The following is a 26,988-nucleotide window of genomic DNA, read 5'->3' on the forward strand; positions in this document are numbered from 1 at the left end:
GTTGGTTCATCAAAGGCCTCCATAGCTATGAATATTCGTGAAAACCTCTGAACGCAGCAAAGAATTTATAGCTTAGCCCGATCCACTTATAGTTGCAAGCTAAATAGAAGGTAACTGGACTTTTGGGCGACAGTCACTAGGGCGACAGACACTTAGGCGACACTTTTGGTTTGGAAAGCGACAACTTCAGACGGAAAGGCGACACGGCAGACAAACCGGCGACAATTCTAGACTCAAAGGCGACAAATTGGTTTGCTGTTTGGTTGAAGGCAAGGTAAGGTAATAATGTACTGACAAACTATGAGATGCTGTCGTTGTGTGCTATGCTTACGTGCTTACGTGCTATGCTTACTGTGTGTAAAAGAATAATGTAATCAGATTAATGAGGATATAAGCAGGTAATAGATGCCAAGGAAATAAGGTGGAGCAATGCGTACAAAGTATGCTAATGCAAGATTTCCGATCTGGGCATCAATAAAGTTGGTGTCTTGTTAGTGTTCACTGCTAATTCACAACAACATAACAGGCCATAGCAGGACTTAATATTTTGAATTAATCCTGCCCTCAGAATTGTCGCCTCAATGTCCAGAATTGTCGCCTGTTTGTCCGCTGTGTCGCCCTTCCGTCTGAAGTTGTCGCCTTTCGAACCGAAAGTGTCGCCTAAGTGTCTGTCGCCCTATTGACTGTCGCCCAACCGTCCATAATTCAAATAGAAAACGAAACGTGCTATGCGCGCATGCGTTAACTCTATTGCTAGACGTAATAGAGTTAACTTTTCCTAGAGAGTGGCAGTTTTCAGCCGCGAATATGCATAAAAAGACAATTTTCGCGAAATATAACTCCGCGAATAAATTCATCCTGCAGGGGTACTTATTGCCCTAATGATTCTGAGTATTACCACGATAAGCGAGACAGGTCAAACGGATATATGTCTAGTAAATTTGCATGATAAGTTACTTTCGCCATTAAACGTGTAAGAAAATCGCAAAAAAGGCCGAACAAAAATAGGCAGAGCACTGCATGACAAAAATTTAAAAACACGTTATGTTGTATTGGAAGTGTTTTTATTTTTTTCGACCGCTATATACCGTGAAAAACTTTTTTTCACCTTTTCTTTTGTAGTAGCGTTCGAATAAAGGTGACATTTTACGGTAGCTATACAAATGGGACGGGTATAACTGAAGTATCTCAGAACCTGATTGCAACCTCAGAACCTCTATGTATGCATGCATACATGCACGTATGCATGCATACATGCACGTATGCATGCATACATGCACGTATGCATGCATACATGCACGTATGCATACATACGTGCAATCTGAGGTTGCAATCAGGTTCTGAGAAACTCCAGTTATACCCGTCCATACAAATGTACCATACTTTAGCGAGAAAACTCCGTAAACATTGACTGAGATCTGTAGGTTGTTTAATTTGTAGATTCTCTTTTTCAAAGCCAATTGCTATGTCAAGGACGACCTTAAGTCTGTTCGTATCACACACTTTATTTCCTGAGTGAAAGAATGACTTCCACTCAGTTTATTTCATGGTATGGCGCATTAAAGGCTTACTGCTATATATTACTTGTACGCTAGCTCCACTATGATTGCATGTATTAATAGCATGGATTGCGAGCCATTTTGTTAATCAATTAGGCCATAAATTATACTTCCTTTGTTTTAATCTATTTTTGAAGTTTCTCACTATGGATATCTGCGGGGTAATTGTTTTTTAACAACTACATTTTGCGATGTATGACTTTAAGTTTATGTTACTGCGGTCATCTGCTGATTCTTTGTTGTTTATAAATGCGTATGATGACAGATTTTTGAATTTAAAAGTGCCCTGAAACACTGTAGTGAATTTTTGCGCTTGCCTCTGGCTAATATAGCGACTTACGGCACTTGCAATCACTACTAAGTGGGTTCTGGTTACAAGTTGTCTTATACTGAATGAGGATTAGCTCTCATGCACAACTATAGATGTTGCAAGCAAGATTACTGGTGAATGAGTATGGCTCTTAATCAGAGCTGCTTTCAAATGACTTTTTTATGACTCAAATCATATCCGGCAAACTACAAATCAAATCAAATCCCCACCCTTGTCAGCAGATTCAAAGCAAAGCAAATCAAATCGAATCAGCCCAATAACGAATTCAAATCCTGAATCATTTGAGAATGATTTGAAATACTTTTTCAAATTGTTTGCTCAATTATTGCATCGCATGATCAATCTACAGTGTAGCTGTAGCGGCATAGCCTGTACTCCTATCCATAGGACCTGAACCAGGGGGAAAGGGTAGGGGGTTTGCCCCCTGCCCGTTTTGGGTTCTATGGATAGGAATAGTATAGCTGTATCTCTGTACCACTATATGTGTTATGTATGCTAAAATAATCACTATATAAGGTTTTTTTCTTTGTTCTACGAGGTATATTAAAACATTATGGCAAAGCACATCATACCATTGGCTGGATACATCAATGAATGAGTGGAGGGTTATGTAACAGTTTATGGTCATGGCTGTGACTGCTTTTATTCAAGCTTTTAAGCAAGAATGTACAAATGTAAAAAAAAAACTTTAGATACTTGTTTAAAGTTACAAAATATAAGATAAAACCTGAAAATGTTGGCAAGTGTAACTCAGTTACTGAGGCTTGAACTTGAAGGAAACGAAGCTAAGCATTGAACCTATAATCAACAGTTACATAATATTAACACATTTACTTAAATACACTTGTTGCATTTTAGAAAAACTAGCTTGCGCAAGTTTTCAGATGTCAATGAGCTCCTGTGTAGCCTCATGATGAAGCCACTTTTACTAACAACCCGGTCTATGGGAGCTGATAAAGCTGGTACTGAAAGGGCCTTCAGCGCCAGCTTGCTAAGCCTCAGTAACTGTGTCTCACCTTGCCAATAGCTTAGAGTGTTACAAGAAGATCTGCTTTTCGCCATATACTTTTCAATCTCCTGATGTACTGAATCCAGGTTACTTGTACTAGCTCAAGGTGCTCTATTCAAAAAATCAGCGAACATATCTTCATTAACACTTGTTTGTATTTGCTGAGTGCATGTGTCTTCCTCTTTCTATACATCGTCCTTTTTAATCGAAATCGTGTTTTAAGTATTATACTTCACTTAGTAAGTAAGTGACTGTGTATAAAATATTATTAATTATATTATTATACATATAATATAATTAGTTATATAATAATAATAATGTATAGATAAATGGTAATGTTAAAACTATGTATGATATATAGATATTACATTTATTATACTTACTTGGATAGAATGTTATTGTTATGCTATTCTTTTATAATTTAAAATAATAAATTAAATCAAAATGTTATTTAATATTATTCTAATAAATTTGATATAACAAATAAAATTTTAATTTATTTTATTAATTAAATCCTACCCAATTATAATATAATGCATATTTATATTCATGAACATTGTCATTACTGTGAATATTGAATGTGTCGGCGGCATGGGATAGTATTGTATAGAATATTATATATTATAATACTATATTCATTCATTTATGCCGTAGGCACAGCACAAGTAATTTTTATTTTGACTAGTAATTGTGAGGTTAGAGTGGGATAGTCACAACCAATTACTAGCAATCAAATAATTGACATCCAAGTATTCAATGCCAGCAACACAACTACAAACATGCCTTTTCCACTACTTATCAGAGCTGCTCATGTTGATTTCTTTTACACACACGACACGGGGTCCTTTTCTTTTTTCTGTAGAGGGACACACACACGCGGTTGCTTAGCCTCGGTACCGATGGTGCGCATTTCTTCCCAAAGCTTGGGCTAACTTTGCAAATGTTGTAAAAATGTTTCGATCGGTTACAGAAGACAAGGCTATCAATAGCGATGTGATTTGAATTATTTTTCAAATCAAGTCTTCAAATCAGTCCGAAACTTCAAATCAAGTCAAGTTACTTCCAAAACTTTTCAAATCGAATCAAATCAAATCATCATTTGTGTCAAATCAGTACAAAATGATTTGCTTCAAATATTCAAATCACCATGATTTGAGAGCAGCTCTGCTCTTAATTACTGAAGCTAAAGCTGCACAGAGATGAGTAAATGTTCAAATAATTGTTAGATTGCCATCATAAAGCGTAAATAAAGATAACTTTGTGCTATCTATTCTAATATAGCTAAATATTCTTATACAAATAATGCTTTTGTTTAGCTATTTATTAAATAGCCATAGCTCAGGCTTAAATGAACTAGGTCTGGAAAGCAACAGTGCACTACATACTATGAGAGTGAAAAAAAAGAAGTTATTGGTGACGAGGGCAGGATATTCTTGAGCAGTTCAACTGAGATTCTTACAAGAATATAATCTAGAAACCTATACATCATCCTCAGTATAATCAAGTATGTCTTCCGAAGTGGATAAGTTAATTGAAGTAATTACGGCTCAAAACCAAAAGATGGAGGAGCAACAAAAAGCTCATCAAGAACAACAAAAGCTCATCAAGAACAACAAGAAGCTTGTCTGGAAGAAAATAGGAAACTCATGGAACTACTGGTGAAAGGTCAAACCGAGACAGCAGCTAAGCTAGCACCATCGACAGCCTTACCCAAGTTTTCAGAGTATGGTCCAGCTACCGAACTATTGACTGATTACATGAATCGATATGAAACTTTTGTAGCAGCTCACTCTATACCTGAGGAGAGAAAAGCTAACGTGTTCTTAATTAATCAGTCACCTGTGTTCTACAAACAGATCAGCAACATGGCTGGCCAACTGGAGACTCCAAAACTTATAAATGAAGTTACCATAGAGGAAATAGATCATTTCTTGAAAGAACATTATGATCCTACACGATTTCTAGTACGCGAGCGTTATAAATTCTGGAGTACTATGAAAAGGAAACCTGGAGAAACTATTCATGCATTAGCGAATAGAATTAGACAGGAAGCGACCACATGTAACTTTTATAATATTAACGATCCATTAGATGGAGCTAAGAGAACATGGCTTGTCTGCTCAGTAAATAATGAAGCAGTTCTCAAAGCACTGTTCAAAGTAAAATAAACTGAGCTATCTTTCAAAAGAGCTATTGAAATTGCGACAGAAACAGAGGATGCAGCCAAGATAGCCAAGGAAACCGTATATGGAGAGCAACAAAAAGTCAACAAAGTACAACCAGATCATAGAACTAAGACACCAACAGGAACTTCAAGCTACAAAGAAGCAAGACAGACAACTTTCAATTGCTACAGATGGAATAAAACTACGATACCGCTAAGGAATGTCCATACAGATCTGCTACATGTAATTTTTGCCAGAATTTAGGACATCTAGGAGTTGCCTGCCGAAAAAGAAAAGCAACTACTAATAAAAGGCCTATAGCTCAGAAATCTACACCAAAACAACAGCTTAAAACTACAGTTCACCCTCGAAATACGATGTTAATCCGTTCCAAGACATCGCATGGCAAAAAAATCGTATGTCGGGGTATAGAAACCATTGTAATTATAGAATGAAATAAAAAGAAGGTAAAAGTGATCCAAAATTTTATAAAAATGCTGTACATATTGAAAATTAGTAGCAAAATAGTATGTTAACTTTAGTAACTATATTTACCTACAGTAGCTGCATTGTGTTAAGTGCACCTAGTGATTATAATCTGCAATACAGTGCACCCTCGAGATACGATGTTAATTCGTTCCAGAGTTGGCATCGTATGGTGAAAAATTCGAATATCGGGGTATAAAGACCATTGTAATTATACAATGCAAACACCCCCTAGTAAAAATTGTCAATTTTGTTTATAAAAATGTGTACATATTGACAATTAGCAACAAAATAGTATGTTAACTTTAGTAATTATAGTTACCTACAGTAACTATTGTGTTTAGTGTATTTTAATGGTTATGATCTGCAATAAAACGCAAAATTATAATGTGTGTACCGAATGTAGTACGTACGGTAAGGAGTTCTTGCCTTCAAAAGGTACGCATAACATAAACTTTGAATTCACCTCAAGTAAGTTTAGCTTGCTAAGCCTACACTTAAAACTAAGTTTTAGTATGTATTTTGAACTATTTTACTGAATTTCAACTTTTTATTACGAAATTTTATCCTTCAGCAGTTCCTATCGTCACTTTCACTATAAACTTTAGCCTATCTGGTTGAAATCTTTTTCGACCTAAATCAATAAGGCCGAGCGATGCAGTTATAGAAAGCGGCCTCTCGCACACTTGACCATTTAATGGCTACCGAAAAGAAAAATAAAGTTATATTTTCTATACTGGACGTACATACCTTTGGAGTAACGTAGCTGGTACATGTAGCGGGTAAAGCAGAGAGGAGGCAAAAACGTATCAATGTTAATTATGGTGCTGTACACTTGAAAATAAATTTAAAACGTAATGAATTGGAATTTTTTAGCACACTAAAAGAAGTTGTCCATTCCTGTCCAATTTTTCTACGAAAAAATTGATGGTGCAATGCAGAAAATTGCTAGCTAGCGCTTGTAAAAGGATCCAGAGAATGTGGTACAGTAGTTTGTCTTGTATGAAATGTGCACAAGAATCAATGTAACCATCATTCAAAGTTTGTACGTATTTATACCCTATGGGGGGACAGGGCTTTAGCAAGTTTCAGAAAGTAATGTGGATGTGTCAACTATCTTGAGTAGCTAGTTATATGAGTTACATACATACGATGAATTGTATTCACGTAGAAGATAACAAGCCCATATGCAAATACATGGTTAAACAAGAAAATATAACATAAAATCAAAAGGAAACAAATAAAATGAATAAAATATGAAAAACATGCCACACAAGAGATAAATAATATATATTATACATGCATTGTTTTAATGTACCAGTCCACATCAGTAAATTAAACACTTGAAACATTTCTGCGAATGTGGGATTTTCTGTATTTTCTAAATCCTCGCCTTTACAAAATGGTTGCTCCTTTTGAATGCTGATCGCGTGCATGACCTAGCTCATTCAAATCTTCAGTCGGAAGCTCTTTCTTGTGCTTGCTTTAATGGAGTTCTTGTTTTAATAATAATTGCAAATGCTGATTGGTTGCGATCATATTCCTTGACAATGTTAATAATACGGGTCCCTTCTTCTTATTTACGACATCCAACTTTGTTGACATAGAAATCATTTTTCCTTCCTTTTGTAATGTTTGTATCGGTCTCAGATTCCATAGATAACGAATTAAATGTAGATAGTTGTAGTTATATACGTATGCTGACTTGAATGTTTATAGTAAAAGCTATAACAACGCTACAAATGAATATTTGCTCTCGCTTGTGTATTTTACACGAAATTTTCCACGCGGACATGAGAGAAGTCGATCATCGTGTCTCTTCTAAACGTTCTAAGAATGTTTTCGGCAAACTATATTTCGGTGTCTTTTTTATCTCGACGTGTGTTATGAGCACACCGACGGCCAAATTTTAACTTGGGCGAAACTTTTTTCAAATTCGTATGGTGAAATAAAATTCGTATAGCGAGGTGAAGATATCACAATATTTGACTTCATAAAGTGAAAAAATCGTATATCAGGGTAATCGTATCTCGAGGGTGCACTGTACTGTAAAATTGTAATCTCTGTACCAAATGCAGATCGTATGGTAACAAGTTCTTACCTCAAAAGGTACGCATAACATAAATGTTGAATTCATTTCAACTAAGTTTAGCTTGCCAAACTCACCCTTAAAACCAAGTCTTAGTACATATTTTGAACTATTTTAATGAATTTCAACTGTTATCACGAAATTTTATCCTTCATATAAAGTTTTTGTCTTCACTTTCATTATAAAATTTAGCGTGTCTGGTTGAAACCTTTTTTAACCAGAGTTCAATAAGGCCGAGCGATGCAGTTATCAAAAGCGGCCTCTCACACACCTGACCATTTAGTGGCTACCGAAGAGAAAAATGAACTTTTATTTACTATACAGGACGTACATACCTTTGGAGTAACATGACTTTAGCTGGTATATTGTAGCGAATAAAGCAGAGAGGAGGAAAATGGGTATCAATGCTAATTATGTTGCTGTACACTTGAAGATTTATTTAATAGGTAATGAAATGGAATTTTTAGCAGGCTAAAGAAGGTTGTCTAGTCCTGTCCAATTTTTCTTCTGGCTTAAAAGAAAAAAATGCTGGTGCAATGCAGAAAACTGCTAGATAGCTAAAGCTTGTAAAAGGGTCCAGAAAAGGTGCTACAGTAGTTTTTCTTGTATGGAATGCGCACAAGAGTCAATGTAACCATACGTAAAAAGTTTGTCTGTATATATACCCTATAAGAAAGGGCTTTAACAAGTTTCAGAAAGTAATGTAAATGTGTCAACTATCTTGAGTAGTTAGTTATATGAGTTAAATACATACGATGAATTGTATTCACGTAGGAGATAACAAGCCCACCTGCAAAGACATAGTTAAACAAGAAAATGAAACAAGATCAAAAGGAAACAAATAAAATGAATAAAATATAAAAAACATGCCACACAAGAGATAAATAATATATAATAATATATATTATATATTATACATGCATTGTTTTAATGTACCAGTCCACATCAGTAAATTAAACACTTGAAATATTTCTGCCAATTTGGGGTTTTCTGTATCTTCTACTTCCTCGTCTGTACTAAATGGTTGCTCCTTTTGAATGCTGATCGCGTGCATGACCTAGCTCCTTCAAATCTTCAGTCAGAAGCTCTTTCTTGTGCTTGCTTTAATGGAGTTCTTGTTTTAATAATAATTGCAAATGCTGATTGGTTGCGATCATATTCCTTGACAATGTTAATAATGCGGGTGCTTTCTTATTTATGACATCCAACTTTGTTGACATAGAAATCATTTTTCCTTCATTTTATAACGTTTGTATCGGTCTCAGATTCCATAGCTAACGAATTAAATGTATATACTTGTAGTTATATACGTATGCTGACTTGAAAGTTTATAGTAAAAGATATAATAATGCTACAAATGAATATTTGCTCTCGCTTGTATATTTTACACGAAATTTTCCACGCGGAATGCTGACATAGAGAAGTCGATCATTGTGTCTTTTCTAAATGTTTTTGGCAAACTATATTTTTTTTGGTGTCTTTTTTATTTCGACGTGTGTTATGAGCACACCGACTACCAAATTTTAACTCGGGCGAAACTATTCTCAAAATCGTATGGTGAAATGAAATTTGTATAGCGAGGTGAAGATATCACAATGTTTGACTTCGTAAGGTGAAAAAATCGTATATCAGGGGAATCGTTTCTCGAGAGTGCACTGTATTCGAAAAATACATATGGAACAACTTCAAAAGAGTATTGAGATAGAAAAACAGATCGTAGAGATGGAGTTAGATACAGGAGCCTGTGACAACTTCATTACTGAGGAAGTCTGGTGTAAACTTGGAAAACCTGTACTCTCTACAACAGGGGTGTCAAACTCAATTGTAAAAGGGGCCAAAATTCAAAACATACTTTAGGTCGCGGACTGAACAAGATAAACATTTATTTAACACGCTAAAACTAAATGTTCTTGGAACATAAATACAGATAAAAACAGACATGAATATTATTCTGAAACAAACTTAAACCGTAAAGGTTGACTTACAACAAAATTTATATTACAGTTATTTGGTATCTTAAGATTCACCTTGTCTTACTCTGCCATGTTGCAGGTTCACTATATGTGGAAATGTGATCACAAGCTCTTAAAAGCTCAAAAATGAACAGTTAAAGCATGTGGTTGTAGGCTGGAATCCCATATTTTGATGACGTATTCAACTCGACGGGGTTATTGTTTTGACACGTAATATTATCACGTGAAATCAAATGCCAATTAAAGGCTCAATATAAAACATCATGTAGCACTAGTTTATGACAAACACTTCGGGCTCTACTAGAAAGTCCCTATCAAATATAGATGCTCACTACTTTCATTAAGTCCTTAAGTACTTAACGAAAGTAGTGAGCATCTATTAAAGCGATGATTAGATCGAGCTGAAACGAAACTCAAGTACTTTCTGCTCGATTTAATCATCTAGTCGTAATCTGATCATGTGACCCATATTTCTCACTATATGGTGCGAACACTTTCTGCAACATTTGTTGACTATCACAGGTGACCAACAGACTCTTCATGTTTATCAGAGGATGATATGCACCCCCTTGAGCTAAGGTTAAACAATTAAACTGATTTTTAGGTTAGGTTTTGAGATATCTGTGCTCAAAGTTACAGCATTACAATGATAATTAAATAGACGTGTAAGGACAATAAACATGGTTTCAATGAATACGTGAAGTATATTTGTGAGAATATTACAACGAATGAGGTTGCATTAGCGTGTAAACAGAAACACATTGTGTTCAACTATGTCACATTTGAGCCGTTTCGAGAAGGATTCCAACCTATGGCTGTTTTCATGATGGCTGCGATCAGCTGTTCGTTTTTGAGCTTTCAAGTGCTTGTAATCACATTTCCAAATATTTTGCACCTATGACACAGCAGACTAAGACAAGGTGAATCTTTTGCTACCAAGTAACTGTAATGTGAATTTTGTTGCAAGTCAACCTTTAAACTACTTCTATTTATGTCTTACTCTTCATAAAAATATCTTGTTAAAAAGAATTCAAATTTCTTTGCTTCTATGTCAATGTATATAAAAAATAAACTTAAATATCCCAAAAAGATTTAACTCTCCTTAAAAAATATTTATCAAAATTATACAAGTTAGAAATATGAACACGCTAAAAACGTGCAAATGTACATAAAATGTGTGAGGTTCAGCAATAACCATTTAAATCATTCAGTTTTCTTTGCTCTTATGACTTTGATCTGATTATATGATCTGACCGAAACAAACACTTCATTTACGTTCAGTGTAGTGTCCTGTGTTGTGGAGATTCTCAGAATAGTCAGCAGCACCCATCAGGCTAACTGCTATAAACCTCTTAAGAATCAACAACCCTCAAAGTATGCATAAATGCAATCAATTGTAAGCATCAAAATCTACATAAGTACATTGTTTATGGTTTATGATAGGCAAAACTTTTTCTTTATTCAACGAACGATGTAAAACTCTTGACACTACAGATTTCTGTAAGGGACATTGACAGAACAAAAGTTATCATTTTTTTATTGCAAGAGCTTTTGTTCTGTCAATGTGTCTATAAAGTTCTTTGAACTTTGGAAGTTATTTATCATGCGTGCGTGTATATTCGTATTTAGAGTACTTCCAAAAGTACAACGGTGGTTAGATCTTTGTTGACTGTGACTTCATTTCCAACCGACTGTGAAACCTGAAATGTTTTTAAAGACAAATTGATTCACAATCTTTAAGGCAAAATTGCTGTCTGAATCAGCAAATGTTACGTAAATTACATGATATCAAATGTTATAACCAGAAATATTAGATAAAAGACAAGTAAACACAAAACATACCTCTGCCATACTCCAGAATATATATTTAAGTTTCTTGTCCGTAATATCGTTAGAATAATGTTAGTTCGTCAATGGCGCACACTCAACTGACTTGATCGAGCCAGGTGTCAGACAGTCTTTTGTGTAGTTGTTTCGAAATAATGTCTGATGACAGTTTATAGGAGAAATGAGTAGAAGATGATTATTGAATGACCACCATGGCAAGTGTAAAGGCCTGGAAAACCCATTAAATGTTTGGTGACTCGTGAGAAAAGGCAGCTGTTTTATTGTTTTTGTAAACCGGTCAATCAAGCTGTTCTACAATCATTTTTTATTGCAAGCAATAATAAGTGCTGTACGTATAAATCCTATGAACTGGTTTATTTTTGTTGATTTCGTATTTTGCAAACTTAACAGTGTCCATGGCAGAAATCTTTCACAACTGATTCTGTATCTATTTTAACATCTTTATATATGTATAATATTAGAAGATTTTTTAGACAGCCTGCCCCATGGTTCTCCTCATCAATGTTTTGATTCGCTTCTATGCAGAAAAGGATCACTCACTGCATTAGTGACAGGCGAAACTAATACCAGATTCGTGAGCCTCTCCACCTTGTCGCTAGTTGCGTTTGACTAGTGATGAAGTGGAGTGATGAGCTAAGAGCGATGAAGCGAGCAATGAACTAATTTACTTTAGTTGCTAGTTGTTGGAAATTCCAAATGAATGCGCTTAGACTGCAATTCTTAGTACTTAGCCGCTAAAAATCATTAAAAAGTTGGAGCGGCTTAGCCGCCCCACCACTCCAGGGAATACAGGCCTGTCAGCGCTTCATATCAATGGGCCATGGATAGCAATAATGTAAAATGATTTTGCGGGCCAGATAAGATTAGAAGGCTGGCCGGATGTGGCCCGCGGGCTGTGAGTTTGACACCTGTGCTCTACAACAACGACAAACTACGAATCTGCTTCAAAACATCCGATTGAAGTAATTGGACAGTGCCAGCTGAATACTAAAACCGTAAAGGGAAATCATATTGCTTTGAACTTTGTAGTTAGCCGGGTTCCAAATCTCAACCTGATAGCAAGAGGAGCAATCAAACTATAGGGGATATCAATAGACAACCTGCTCAGCCAACAAACTACTACGACTTGTAAAATAGTAGACCTGGAAACAGCTGACAAAAGTCTACAACAATCTTGCGAGCAACTCTGCAACGAATTTCCTGATCTATTTAACAACGATCTAGGCCGTCTAAAGGATTACGAGCTAGAAATAAGATTCAAAGCAGATGCAAAACCAGTGTTTCACAAACTTCGACCTGTCCCATTTGCTATTCAAGATGAATTAAATCTAGCCTATGAAACCGGAATTCAAAGAGGAATTTGGAAACCAGTACAGTTTAATCAATATGGTACGCCTGTAGTTCCTGTCAAGAAAGCGCAACTTTCTAACAGTCATCAAAGATCGATCAGAGTATTTGGAGACTACTCACAAACAGTCAATCCACAATTAGAGACTCACCGACAGCCTATACCTCTACCAGAAGACCTGATGACCAAGTTAGGAGGAGGATATGGATACACTAAAACTGATTTAGCTGATGCATACAACCAAAGCTCCCTGGGGCCAAACAGTCAGAAAAAGCTTGCTCTTAGCACTAAAAAAGGAGTACTACTACAGATGAGACTTCCGTTTGGAATCAGTTCAGCACTTGGATATTTCCAGGAGATAATGGAACAATTGACAGCTGATCTACCAGGAGTAGCTGTATATTTCGATGATATACTGGTTAGTGGTACTGATGCTACAAGTCATTTACAGAATTTGCCTCAACTACTTACAAGACTGAATGAGAAAGGTTTACGAAGTCGTAAAGAAAAATGCCATTTTGCCCAACCCTCGGTGGAATATCTTGGTCATAACCTTTCAGCAAAAGGAATTTCCAAAGGACTAAAAGCAGATGCTGTTAAACAGATGCCTGCACCTACTAACATAAACAGTTTACGTTCATTCCTTGGATCAGTACAGTTCTACAGCAAATTCCTACCTAACCTATTAACGATTACAGAACCATTACATCAGCTAACCAGAAAGAATGTGCAGTAGAAGTGGAGTGCAGAACAGGAAACCAGTTTTCTTCAGCTAAAGCAACTGCTGACTGCTGACACAGTTCTTACACATTTCAACTCAAAGCTGTCGATAGGAATAGCATGTGATGCTTCCGAAAATGGAGTTGGAGCTGTCTTATTTCACAAATATGAGGATAATAGTAAAAGACCTATTATGCATGCTTCTAAAACATTGACGGTTATCCAAAGAAAATATGGTCAGATTAAAAAAGAGGTACTAGCTATCATATTTGCGTTGAAGAAGTTTCACCAATTTCTTTAAGGCAGAAAATTCACCATCGTTACTTACCACAGAGCATTGACATCAATGTTTGCACCTAACAAAGGAACTCCTGCACTTGCTGCTAACGGATTAGCAAGATGGGCTCTCTTATTCAGTCAATATGAATATGAAATTGAGTATAGAAAGACAAACAAACCTGGGAATGCATATACTCTGAGTCGGCTACCTGTTGGATCAGATGTTGAGTTTGACAGAGGGGAAGACGATGCTGACGTAGACATCATTTGCACTATTAAACCTATTGGAGCTCAACTAAATCCTACAGATCCAGGAATAATAGTCAAGGAATCTTCTAAAGACATTGTTATCTCTACAGTAATGAGATATCCAGCAGAAGGATGGCCACATCGAGAGGAAGCAACTCCAGCTACTTCTGAAATCAAAGAATTTAAAAAATTAGAAAACTCACTATCTGTGTGTAATGGTTGTCTACTCTATGGAAACAGGGTAGTAATTCCTACCAGCTTACAAAAAGAAGTATTGAAGATATTGCATCTCGGACATTTTGAGATACAAAGGATGAAGCAGCTAGCACGCACAGCAGTATACTGGCCTAGAATGGATGCTGACATTGCGGAGACAAGCAAATTGTGTACATCGTGTGCTGAAAATCAGAGACTACTTTCAAAGTATCCTGTACATCCGTGGATGCTACCAGAGAAACCATCGAGTCGTCTACACTTAGATCATGCCATCAACTTTATGGGAAGTAACTGGCTAGTTCTTACAGATGCTTACACTAAATATCCCTGCATTCACAGTACCAGTTCTACATCGACAAAATCAACTACTGATCTTTTAGAACAAGATTTATCACACTTTGGCTATCCACACACATTAGTTACGGACAATGCTACTACCTTTAAATCAGAAGAGTTTCAACAGTGGTGCAAAGAAAGAGGAATTACACATTTATCAGGAGCGCCTTATCATCTTGCAACAAATGGAACTGCATAGAGAATGGTGCTATCGTTTAAACACGCGTTGAGGAAGTCTACTCTACCACCTAATGCAGCATTATTAGAATTTCTGATGCATTATAGAAGAACACCTTTAGAGACTGGATATTCACCAAGCCAACTGCTACATAGAAGGCAAATCCGATGCAAAATTGACACAATTATTCCATCACCAGCCCATTCGGCTCAATGGAGATAATCTAGAAATACACAGCTTCTGAATGACACATTAAACATGATTCACAGTTATCAAGTTGGAGATCCATGCTATGCGTTATACTGTGACCCTAAAAGATCTAATCAGCCTCGATGCATTCCAGCATTAGTGACTAAAGTCTATGGCCAGCACTGTTAATGTTAGAGTATGGCCATGCGGGAGAAGACATGTAGAACAACTACAACCTAGATTTAGCACAGAAAAAAATCTACACCTTGGAGATATATCTCAAACATCAGATAAAAATAGTGACAGGCTACCTATTCCGGTACCTCCCGAAGAACCAGTGCATCAACCAAAGAGACGAAATCCTAGACATCCTCTACACAGTGAATATGGACCAGATAATCCATGGAGATCATCTAGAAGGAGACAGCAAACACAACTTTATCCGCAACGTTTCGTCTGTTCATATTATCTCCAGACTAGTGAGGAGGTGTTAGATTGCCATCATAAAACTTAAATAAAGCTAACTTTGTACCATCTATTCTAATATAGCTAAATATTCTAATACAATTAATGCTTTTGTTTAGCTATTTATTAATTAGCCATAGCTCAGGCTTATATAAACTAGGTCTGGAAGGCAACAGTGCAATACATACTATGAGAGTAAATAAACCACATCTTGTGTTATTATTCATACAGGTAACATTTATTACTGTTATATTTTCCTTGTTGTCTCTACATGTTAATGCAATACATACTATAAGAGTGAATAAACCACATCTTCTGTTATTATTCATACAGGAACATAACAATAATTCACAAATGTACATTTATAGTTTTATCGCGTGTAGACCACAGGTGTCCTTTAGCGGGATATTGCCGAAGCCGGGCCATAGTTTACACACAGAAAAAACAACAAAGGTCCACGTAGTTATGAGCAAAAACTAAAGTATCCACCCAAATATCTCACCAATCCGATGAGCAGCACACACAAAAACTAAACCAATCGACAGAGCCACCCATCATTTCAAATTATTCCCAGTTTTAAGTCAAGACTTGCACAACTCACCTTATGGTTTCTCAAAATTTGTCCCAAAGTCCCTATTAATTTGAGACTGTCCGATTGCTGCTTTAGAAATGGGCGCCGCCAGCCTAGCTCAACGTCATGATTCAACATCTCAGTAACTGTCGGGTCATTGCTAAATGAGGGAATCAAAAAGTTTGTGAGCACTCAGCAATGCCTCGATAGTTACTGAGATGTTGAATCGGGACGTTGGGCTAGGCTAGTGGCGACCATTTCTAAAACAGCAATAGGACAGTCTCAAATTAATAGGGACTTTGAGACAAGTTTTGAGAAACCATAAGGTGAGTTGTGGAAGACATGACTTAAAACTTGGAATATTTTGACATGATGTGTGGCTCCGTCGATTGGTTTATTTTTTGTGCGTGCTGCTCATCGGATTGGTGAGATATCTGGGTGGATACTTTTGTTTTTGCTCATAACTACGTGGACCTTTGTTGTTTTTTTGTGTGTGTAGACTACTGCCCGGCCTCGGCTTCGGCAATATCCCGCTAAAGGACACCTATGGTGTAGACAGTATGTCGTGTTCGTTGTTCTTCTGTCTCACTAGTGTATCTTCTTTCGTTACTTGTTCTTACCCATCTTGTTTTACACTGGCTTACATATCCTTATATACAGTGTTTCATTGGCTTTCCATGAAAGCTGGTTTGCATATTACTACGCTAATCCCGGGATAGCTTGATGCGTGTGGCTATTAGAAATAGCTGAGTTTAGCAAATCCGTAACATACTCCACCCCTAGATGGGGTGCCAGTATTCCAATAATGGCTTATCAGCATCGATAAGGCAATTTGGATTTAAGTAGCGTAACTTAGAGTGTTCTTTTGGCCTGAGTCGAAGTGATACTTCAGGTCATCATATTTGAGAAGCAGCTTCAGGTAGCGGCGTTGAGTTTCATTATTTTTTTGTACAACTTTATCAAGGCGAGATTCCAGTGTATTTTTGTAGTCATGAGGTTGCTTTGCATATTTTTTAACATGCAGCTGATAGGCTGTTGCAGGTCCATGGGTAGCTTTGCTACTCGAATACACTCTGCTGCTACCAGCTGTGCTAGCAGTCCAATGCTTGCGAGAGTTACTGATTGTTCCACAATGCTGTACATTTCCTGTGAAAAGACTACTGTTGCCGAAAGAGTTATGCCCAGCATGATTTCGTGTGTGTCTTTGCAATGTTGGAGTCTTGACTGGTATTGCTTTTGTTTAGCGCCAACCTCTCTCGCCGATGCAAGTTGAAGCCTTTTATCTGAACCGACATGCAGCTGCTCCTTCATTCCTGGAACATCGAGGTAGTGGCAGTCCTGTCCGCATGGCTTAACCTTGTTCTTGTTCTTTTGCATGGTCTATCCGGTTTACTGTAACTGGTATAGGGCACAGGTTCAACTAACTTACACATAATCTTAGGAGCGAACCTTTGTGGTTTCTCTTGATTAAAGCGTATGGATGGCTGTGACCTTTCCTTTGGTACCGTACAACTCCTTATTAGATGTGACTAGTCTCTACATCGGAAACAATGTTTCACTCTTCGAGATTATTCATTGGTTTTGTTATCGCTTTGTCTTTTTTGCTCCAGAGCAGCAATTCTGGCAGACTGATCTTTTATTAGCTTGGTCTGTTTAGCCATTTCTAGTGAGATTATATGTAGCACATCAGCTAGATTTGTCTCCATGCAGTCAGCGTAGTTTTCTGCAGTCCTGCAGCTAACACTGCTCAAACTGTCTATTTGGGTAACTTTAGGAAGATCTCTTGGTGGTCGCACTGGTTGGACGCCCAGCTAATTCATCTTCTGCTGGAGGCGGTATGCGATTGATGGCAGTCTGTCTGTCTTGCAGCTCCAACACATACTTCTGGTACATATCGCCAATGAAGGTTGTCGCATCGATGTGTACTGATGTATCGGAGTGAATGACCTGCTTTGGCTGTTTCTCCGCAGTATCAGCAAATGGATTAGCTGCATCCAAGAGTGGGTTACTGTTTGGCAGGAATGGATTAATAGACATTGTGGGGTCTCTGCCTTGAGCCATCTTACTCCAGAGAGCTGTTTAACAGTTAATAGGTTGTGCATACAGCTAAACTTTCAGTAGCTAAACAACAGGATTACAGATATCCCACTGCTGCCACCAATGTAGCGGATTTTTGCGCTTGCCTCTCTATAATATAGCGACTTACGGCACTTGCATTCACTACTAAGTGGGTTCTGGTTACAAGTTGTCTTATACTGAATGAGTATTTGCTCTCATGCACAAGTATAATTGTTGCAAGGAAGATTACTAGTGAATGAGTATGGCTCTTTATTACGGAAGCTAAAGCTGCACAGAGATGAGTAAATGTTCAAATACTCCACAAATGTCCATTTATAGTTTCATCGCGTGTAGACAGTATCTCATTCTTGTTGTTCTTCTGTCTCACTAGTGTATCTTCCTTCGTTATTTATTCTTATCCATCCTGTTCTACACTGGCTTACATATCATTATATACAGTGTTCCATTGGCTTTTCATGAAAGTTGGCTTGCATATTACTACGCTAATCCAATGATAGCTTGATGCATGTGGCTATTAATAATAGCTGAGTTTAGCAAATCTGTAACAATACATAGATCGAACCTAGTATGTGCTAGACGCCAAAAACTCGTAAAACGTATGAGTGTTATACAGTCTCATCCCGTACTAGCTTCAACCAAGACTGTGACACAGAAGGCAATGACGAGTTATATGGTCTCACTTTGATCAGCTCTTATTTTCCAAAAATACAGAAATGTATTTTTTTGAAAATAAGAGTGTAAGTGTACAGCGTAAGTGTAATGTAAATTTAACGTTATAAAGCAATCATGCATGTGTTACATGTGGTTGTGGGAAAAGATGATTTTATGCATAACTAATCCAAATCCTCACACAACATCAGTGTTGAATTTGCATTGACATTTTATTTTATTTTGAATATGTGTAGTTGTGGACTTATGCTTAGCTTGTGGGAACTAATTTGATTATTACTGGTTCAGCTACTAGTGAAGGTGTTACACCATGTACGCTGTACTGATATTTACCAGTAAAAGTTACTTTATTCTATATGTCCAACAGTTAAAGTACGCAACGAGCAAAATTCAAAACAATAATATTAATGGCAAATGGTTAAAATAGCTAATGAATGTTACTCCTGTATTTGACCGATCGTTCATACTCGTTTGCTCAGTCTCGTACGACTGGGAGTATCAACAGTCAAATAAGAGTTTTAACAGTGTTTAGGTAGAAAGCTTCAACAGGTGGTTGGGAAAAAAGACTTCACTGGCAGGAGAGAGGCTTTTCGGTAGGCAGAGGGATGAGCGCCTATGCAGGCCCTCTGTAAAGTGAGGTGCAGTCATTCGAGTTGCTCCTTGCTAAAGCTGGTTAGCATGTGGGAAGGCTAGCCTGTGGGAGTAGGTTGAGTGGTGAGCTTCAATGCTTTATGTGAGATGTGCGAAGATATCTTGTTTGCGTAAATCTTCAGCTGGTGTACGTGATGTAGACATGTAGGGTTAAGCTCGTGACTTAAGTCTGGTATCTAGGTTGTTACCAGCAAAGGATTGCAGATCTTTATACGTTTAATCAACGCATTCATTTCTAATGTCCATTTGGTGGTTTTCTGGCAGTGCGATTGACTTGTTGTCTTTGATGGATTCTCTCCACCTTGGAGTTTCTAACTTGCTTTTGACTGCCTTTCTAATTATTGGATCTTTTGAAGTTTGGGTGTCATGTTGTTAGTACATATTGAATGTGTATCTTGTAGTCTGGCTTCACTCCCTGTTTGTATCTTGTTTTGGTGACATTTCCATACAACACATGGTTGATTTTATCGCATCTATTCACAGGCCACTGTCAATTTGATTTCTAAATCGCAATAAATAGAAAATATGCAAATCATTGAGCCATGCTAGAAGTAACATTCCCTAACTGGTTATGGTGGTCAAACATCGTAGAATAGCTGAGCAGGTTCTTCTTCCATGACTGTCAGAGCATCATTGTCATTCGCAAGTTGTATATCACAGCGGTGTAGCCAGTGTATGTCATAGGTATAATGGTATATAGAAGTTTGGTCAAAAAGATAATGACCAAAACCGTTGTTGCCGACAGGCTATCAGTTAAATTCATAGACTACTAGTAGAAATTGAGGACTTGAAAAGACTTGTGTTATAACACTATCATTATTCTGCAATTCCTACAAAGTACAGACGGTTCCCTACTTACGAACATTCGAGCTACGAACAACGGTACATACGAACGCATGTACGTTGTTCGTAACTCGATTAACTTTCGAATTATTTGTTTGAACTTTGTTTGAACTTTACATACGTATTGTAAAGAGATTTGCCGGCCTTTACTTGGCAAGATCTCTACTAATAAATACAGATAAGAGAGTGCCTGTAGTTTCATTCAGCTTTTAATTAGCGAAGGAAATTTCACCAGCCGAAGAGCATACGGCTATCTGCTCTGCTCAACTAATAAATGAGCGCACTCATTTATGTAGTACAATAATATCAACCGTTCCGGCTAACGGCAAACGGTAAGAACACCGGCTAACAAGGTGAATGAATAGGACCACTAGCGCGTTGGTATGACAACGATCTAAGTGACGATAAGTGATAGTGTTATGACGGTATATCAGATATAACAATAGCATAACGAGTGAAACAACGATATAATAAACGGACAACACATACAAAAAATAAGACAACAACGATAAGTGATAGCATAACGATTAAAACAACAATATAATAAAAAGGACAAGACATACAATAAATAAGAAATGCAGTGTCATGGCCCGGCGTCCACCAAAGTATTATTTCCATTTTATTAAATATTTTTTTCAGTACAAACCAATACAGGTTAATTATACAAGCCTTAAACATACTTATATAAACCTTCAATATACTTATATAGGCCTTAAACATAAATTATAATACAAAATATAGCACTGAAGCAACTTACGAACAAATTCACCTTACGAACAATCGTTTGGAACGTAACGCGTTCGTAGGTTGGGAACCGTCTGTACTTAGACAACCATAAAAGCCAAATGATGCCATCTCAAAAAATTTAGCTACATATAGCTTGTAAAATAAAGTAACATGCATGTCAGTAAAGTTGTGGTAGCTTTCATCAAACCAATTTTTTCTTAGCAACTCGGATTTTGATTCAAAAGAACAAATGATATCCTGTACACATATTTATTATTAAACATGTACGTCGAAGTTGCACGCATACCGAAATTGTGTGTGAAGTATTTTTACGGTGCAAAATTTATAAGATGCTTAGCTGTTAGATCTAGTAAAAAATTATAAAGCTAAACTGAAGTTAAATATAAATTTAGCTAACAGATCAGAACTTACTATTAACATTATAATTGATATTATTTTGGCCAAGGTTTTTTTTTCGACTAAATGGCTTGTGTTTTCGAAAGACTTCAATTTCAACAAATGGCTTTATGGCAAATGTTTATTTTGGCCAATAAAATTTTGGCAAAATGATTATAAACCATATCATGTTAGCTGAGTAAAGCTCTATGATTCTTTTTCAGATGTGATATCATATATAGGTCTGGTGCAGTCTCTAATCACTGCTGTGGTTATTAATGCTGTTTGCCCCTGCCACAGTGTTTAAAACCAGCATAGTCACTTTTCCCACCTTTCATGGAGTTATGCACTTGGTGTTTGCTGGCTTCCCATACACAAAGTCTTATGGATTTAGTAAATTTTTTTGCGTCTGTTCAGAAGTTTCTGAGGCTTGAAATAAGGAGGCTAAAGTGGCTTTTTGAGGCTAAAATGCTTGCTTCTGCACTTGAAGCTTTCATCGGCAGGAATTACAAAGTCACTTTTGCGAGCAAAATTGTCTCAGAACAACATTGTGTGCTCTTTGTCTCAAGAATGTGTTAGTATCCTTTTCAGTGTATAATTGTGACGCACCACAAGTTCATTACTTGACACATGATATATACCAATAAAAATGTGTTTTGCATTCTAAACTTACCCCTTAATTTTCTGACTCTGATAACTAGGTCCATTCTCGTCAACATTTGATGTTTTTATGTCAGATGATAAAAAAGCTTTGTTTTCACTGAGCGTTATTTCACAAGCATTACACATTAACTTGTTGCACCATGCATTACACATTAACTTGTTGCACCATGCATTACACATTAACGTGTTGCACCATGCATTACACATTAACTTGTTGCACCATGCATTTCACATTAACTTGTTGCACCATGCATTACACATTAACTTGTTGCACCATGCATTACACATTAACTTGTTGCACCATGCATTACACATTAACGTGTTGCACCATGCATTACACATTAACTTGTTGCACCATGCATTACACATTAACTTGTTGCACCATGCATTACACATTAACTTGTTGCACCATGCATTACACATTAACTTGTTGCACCATGCATTACACATTAACTTGTTGCACCATGCATTACATAACTGGTTTACTAGGACAACTTTTATCATTAAAAATTTTTTTGTCTTAAAAGGATGTAAGAGCAATTTCATCTAATCGAACTAAATTTAATTCTCTGCTTTACAAATGTTTTGCTACAGATTGACAGTTGCTGCGAAGTCCTTGCTCATATATGGATTCAACTGCCTTTCAACAGGAAGTATCCTACAAGGTGGGAACAGGAGAAAAGGAAAATCTATTATTTAGCTCAACTAGTTTTGTTCTTCAATGTAACACAACTTTTTCAAACAGCAGTTCACCCTATTTAAACCTATAGATCTCTGAAGCAGGAGCCTTGGGGTATACCGGAGTTCTCTTTTTATATCATCATGAAAGCAAGAATGTAATGGCCAAGTGGGCTGGATTCACCATTGATGAGAAGATAAAATCTGCTACAGAAACCATTTTGCTGTCTCTCATTAAAGGTAGGAAAAGAGCCAATCAGTATTCAAGTATAACTATTCAACCAAGTTTACAGATTTATTTTTAACGTAAGCATTAGTTGTAACCAATGTAATGCTATGATTTGACAAAGTAAGACCATTGCCATAGTCAATTTCATTTTAGGCAACCTGCTAGATTCTGTCATTAATGTGCCGCTCGAAGGCAGCAAGCGTGCACCTGCCAGCATTTCTCAAGGTACAGATTTCTTATCTTTCCAAGGTTAATATACGTGTACATTGTGTTATTCAAATAGATTCAGAAGTTGTCAGCAACACTCTCTTTGCAGACTCTGAGTCGGATGTTACCAAACCATCTCTAATCATAGAGGAACAACCCGTTCTAAAAGGTAGCCAATTCTATTTATTAAACTGCATATGAATCAGCGTCTTGTGGTTTCGGGTATTTGCAATTTGATATCATAATTTGCTTGTGATTTATATTATTGATCAACATGTTAATGGAATATGTTAGATCAACTGCTAAATAAGTTTGCATTGGTGTAACAGAGTTTAGCTAGCTAGATGTTTTATCTACTGATCAACTGCTAAATAAGTTTGCATTGGTGTAACAGAGTTTAGCTAGCTAGATGTTTTATCTACTGATCAACTGCTAAATAAGTTTGCATTGGTGTAACAGAGTTTAGCTAGCTAGATGTTTTATCTACTGATCAACTGCTAAATAAGTTTGCATTGGTGTAACAGAGTTTAGCTAGCTAGATGTTTTATCTACTGATCAACTGTAAATAAGTTTGCATTGGTGTAACAGAGTTTAGCTAGCTAGATGTTTTATCTACTGATCAACTGCTAAATAAGTTTGCATAGGTGTAACAGAGTTTAGCTAGCTAGATGTTTTATCTACTGATCAACTGCTAAATAAGTTTGCATTGGTGTAACAGAGTTTAGCTAGCTAGATGTTTTATCTACTGATCAACTGTAAATAAGTTTGCATTGGTGTAACAGAGTTTAGCTAGCTAGATGTTTTATCTACTGATCAACTGTAAATAAGTTTGCATTGGTGTAACAGAGTTTAGCTAGCTAGATGTTTTATCTACTGATCAACTGCTAAATAAGTTTGCATAGGTGTAACAGAGTTTAGCTAGCTAGATGGTTTATCTACTGATCAACTGCTAAATAAGTTTGCATTGGTGTAACAGAGTTTAGCTAGCTAGATGTTTTATCTACTGATCAACTGTAAATAAGTTTGCATTGGTGTAACAGAGTTTAGCTAGCTAGATGTTTTATCTACTGATCAACTGTAAATAAGTTTGCATTGGTGTAACAGAGTTTAGCTAGCTAAATGTTTTATCTACTGATCAACTGTAAATAAGTTTGCATTGGTGTAACAGAGTTTAGCTAGCTAGATGTTTTATCTACTGATCAACTGCTAAATAAGTTTGCATTGGTGTAACAGAGTTTAGCTAGCTAGATGTTTTATCTACTGATCAACTGCTAAATAAGTTTGCATTGGTGTAACAGAGTTTAGCTAGCTAGATGTTTTATCTACTGATCAACTGCTAAATAAGTTTGCATAGGTGTAACAGAGTTTAGCTAGCTAGATGGTTTATCTACTGATCAACTGCTAAATAAGTTTGCATTGGTGTAACAGAGTTTAGCTAGCTAGATGTTTTATCTACTGATCAACTGTAAATAAGTTTGCATTGGTGTAACAGAGTTTAGCTAGCTAGATGTTTTATCTACTGATCAACTGCTAAATAAGTTTGCATAGGTGTAACAGAGTTTAGCTAGCTAGATGTTTTATCTACTGATCAACTGCTAAATAAGTTTGCATTGGTGTAACAGAGTTTAGCTAGCTAGATGTTTTATCTACTGATCAACTGTAAATAAGTTTGCATTGGTGTAACAGAGTTTAGCTAGCTAGATGTTTTATCTACTGATCAACTGCTAAATAAGTTTGCATAGGTGTAACAGAGTTTAGCTAGCTAGATGTTTTATCTACTGATCAACTGTAAATAAGTGTTGGGTTTGCGAAAGGTTCGAATGTGTGAGCTTTGGTGCTAGAAAGTTATCTTTCATGTTTTAAAGACATTGAAGTTAAGTTGGAAAGCGGTGAAGAGGCTACATGTTCCTCTGAGGTCATTATTGGACTAGGTGAACATATGGAAAGTGATGATAGCCATCATGGTCATGCCCTCGATCGGCTGACAGAGGAAGAGTTATCTCTGATGGATGCTTGGATGGTTGATGGTTTTGCTGATTACGGAATTAACCACAACACCCTTGAAAAAACTGTAGAGGATCGAGTTAATCCCCGACAAGCCGACACAGGTAAATTCTGGAGGTTGTATTTAGTCCTATAGCAATATGTACTGCAGTACTATGTACATGTAGTTCTGAGGGTGATTGTCTACCATGCCCTATACATAAACTAGTAGGATTTGCTCAGTGATCATGAGGAGAGTATTTAGCCGGAGTTCTCTAGTAGGAAATGAGAGCTTGGCTACACTAAAACAATTCATCTCTCTTCACTACACATTTATTCATTTTACTGCATTGTTTAGGTGGTTTCACCATGGGGTCGATGGTAAAAGGTTGCACTGGTCTCGGTGGTAGTTTTTGCTATGTCCGGCTGGGAAGGTAACTCTGAGCTTGCTGCATACTGAAAACTACTCTGATATTAAATTTAGTATATATTCTGAAATATATGGTTAGTATATATATATACACTAAGGTATATACATGTATACTAAATTATATAATATGTACATATAAAATATGCTATTATATACAACTGTTTTGTGCAACTACAACTGATCACAGTGCCTAATTTTGATGCATTGTTATTTTTCTACAAATTTAAGTTAGTCTATTGCTGTAGTTGCATGAACCATAGGTCATTATATTAAAGTTCAGTTAGTCTCTCAGGATTTGTATCATAGCAGAAATCAGGCAATTTCCTTCTCATTAAATCGCATTTGGAATGGGACTTTGTGGCACAGGTTACAAGTTCAGAATTTATCTATCTTTTGTTGTGACTGATGGCAGGACAGATTTTAAGCAAGTGGAAAAGAAAAATTGGTACATAACGACTGCATTTACATGTTCGACAGATGTAGTTCACGATAACTTTCAATCAAAGTTAGGTGATGTGAATGTAAAAATTTATTTTTTCATGTATTTCGAAGAAAAAGGCATTGTGTAAATTTTACCCATGGTTTTTGCATTTTCATGTTATTATATCATATTAATTATTTACTGTAAACAATCATAAACAATTTGTTCGGTGTAGAGATATCAGTGCTAAAAAGTCTTGCATCAAAAAGTCTGAGCCAGTCAGTCCCAGACCAAATGGGAATGGTTGTCCTTTAATTCTTTTTATACGCTGAGAAAACTTGCACATTTGTCTTGTTTGATGGTGATAGAACTGACGGAGATGAATGATGGGATGAGAAAAGATGTGAAGGGTCAAACAGAGAGGCGGTCTGTCCATGCGGCTATGGTTAAACACAAATGCAGTGAGTGCACTCAGAGCTTTCCTCTTCGAACTCTTTTAAGGGCACATGAGAAGCTTCATAGCCGAAGCAGTAAAGAGCCCTATTCTAGGAGTTCTCTGTCCAGCAACCTACTACCTACTAGTAAAACCTGTTCAATATGCCTTCAGGACTTTGCAAGTTTCAAGGAACTTGGTCTTCACAGGTCATCACATTTTGCTGAAAAGCTTTTTCAATGTAGACATTGCTCGAAATGCTTTGCTTTAAGAAGTCATTTGGTCGAACATGAAGTAACACACGGTAGAGGAGCAGTGCTTTTTAAGTGTCCGATTTGTTCACTCTGCTTTGACCAACTTTACAAATTGAAGCATCACGCTCGTCAGCATCTAGAGGAGACATGAACTACTCATGCAATCTTTAAATTTGAGGGAATGGATGGAACAAGTTGAATGTAATAGAGTTATAAAGACAATCGAATCAGCGTTCATAATTAATTTAATTATGTACAATAGACAAACATATTTTCAACACACCCAGACCACCTTCAGTTGTGTATTGTTCGTTT

General features: G+C 36.6%; 1 protein-coding gene across 6 annotated transcripts; it reads left to right on the forward strand.

Annotated features, from left to right (window-relative positions):
• The first annotated feature begins 218 nt into the window (after positions 1–218).
• LOC137406625 (zinc finger protein 30-like) lies at positions 219–26,826 on the forward strand. Of its 6 annotated transcripts, none has more exons than XM_068093235.1 (7): positions 219–274; positions 22,633–22,703; positions 22,809–22,956; positions 23,099–23,170; positions 23,262–23,321; positions 25,018–25,260; positions 26,355–26,826. In XM_068093235.1, the coding sequence occupies exons 2-7, from the start codon at positions 22,665–22,667 to the stop codon at positions 26,822–26,824; spliced, it is 1,032 nt and encodes a 343-aa protein (XP_067949336.1). In that variant the 5' UTR covers positions 219–274; positions 22,633–22,664; the 3' UTR covers positions 26,825–26,826. The 6 variants fall into 6 exon arrangements, with proteins under 6 accessions (XP_067949336.1, XP_067949335.1, XP_067949334.1 ...); XM_068093234.1 differs by lacking the exon at positions 219–274 and adding an exon at positions 1,310–1,420; XM_068093233.1 differs by lacking the exon at positions 219–274 and adding an exon at positions 1,479–1,549.
• Positions 26,827–26,988: the final 162 nt, after the last annotated feature.

The sequence above is a fragment of the Watersipora subatra genome, chromosome 10 (genome assembly GCF_963576615.1).
Source record: "Watersipora subatra chromosome 10, tzWatSuba1.1, whole genome shotgun sequence".
NCBI lineage: Eukaryota > Metazoa > Bryozoa > Gymnolaemata > Cheilostomatida > Watersiporidae > Watersipora > Watersipora subatra.

Excerpts from the sequence above, each read along its gene's own strand:
- LOC137406625 (XM_068093235.1), top strand. The coding sequence starts at position 22,665 with ATGGATTCAACTGCCTTTCAACAGGAAGTATCCTACAAG. Across the intron at positions 22,957-23,098 it reads TTTGCTGTCTCTCATTAAAG|GCAACCTGCTAGATTCTGTC; the intron begins GTAGGAAAAGAG and ends ATTTCATTTTAG. Across the intron at positions 25,261-26,354 it reads TCCCCGACAAGCCGACACAG|AACTGACGGAGATGAATGAT; the intron begins GTAAATTCTGGA and ends TGATGGTGATAG.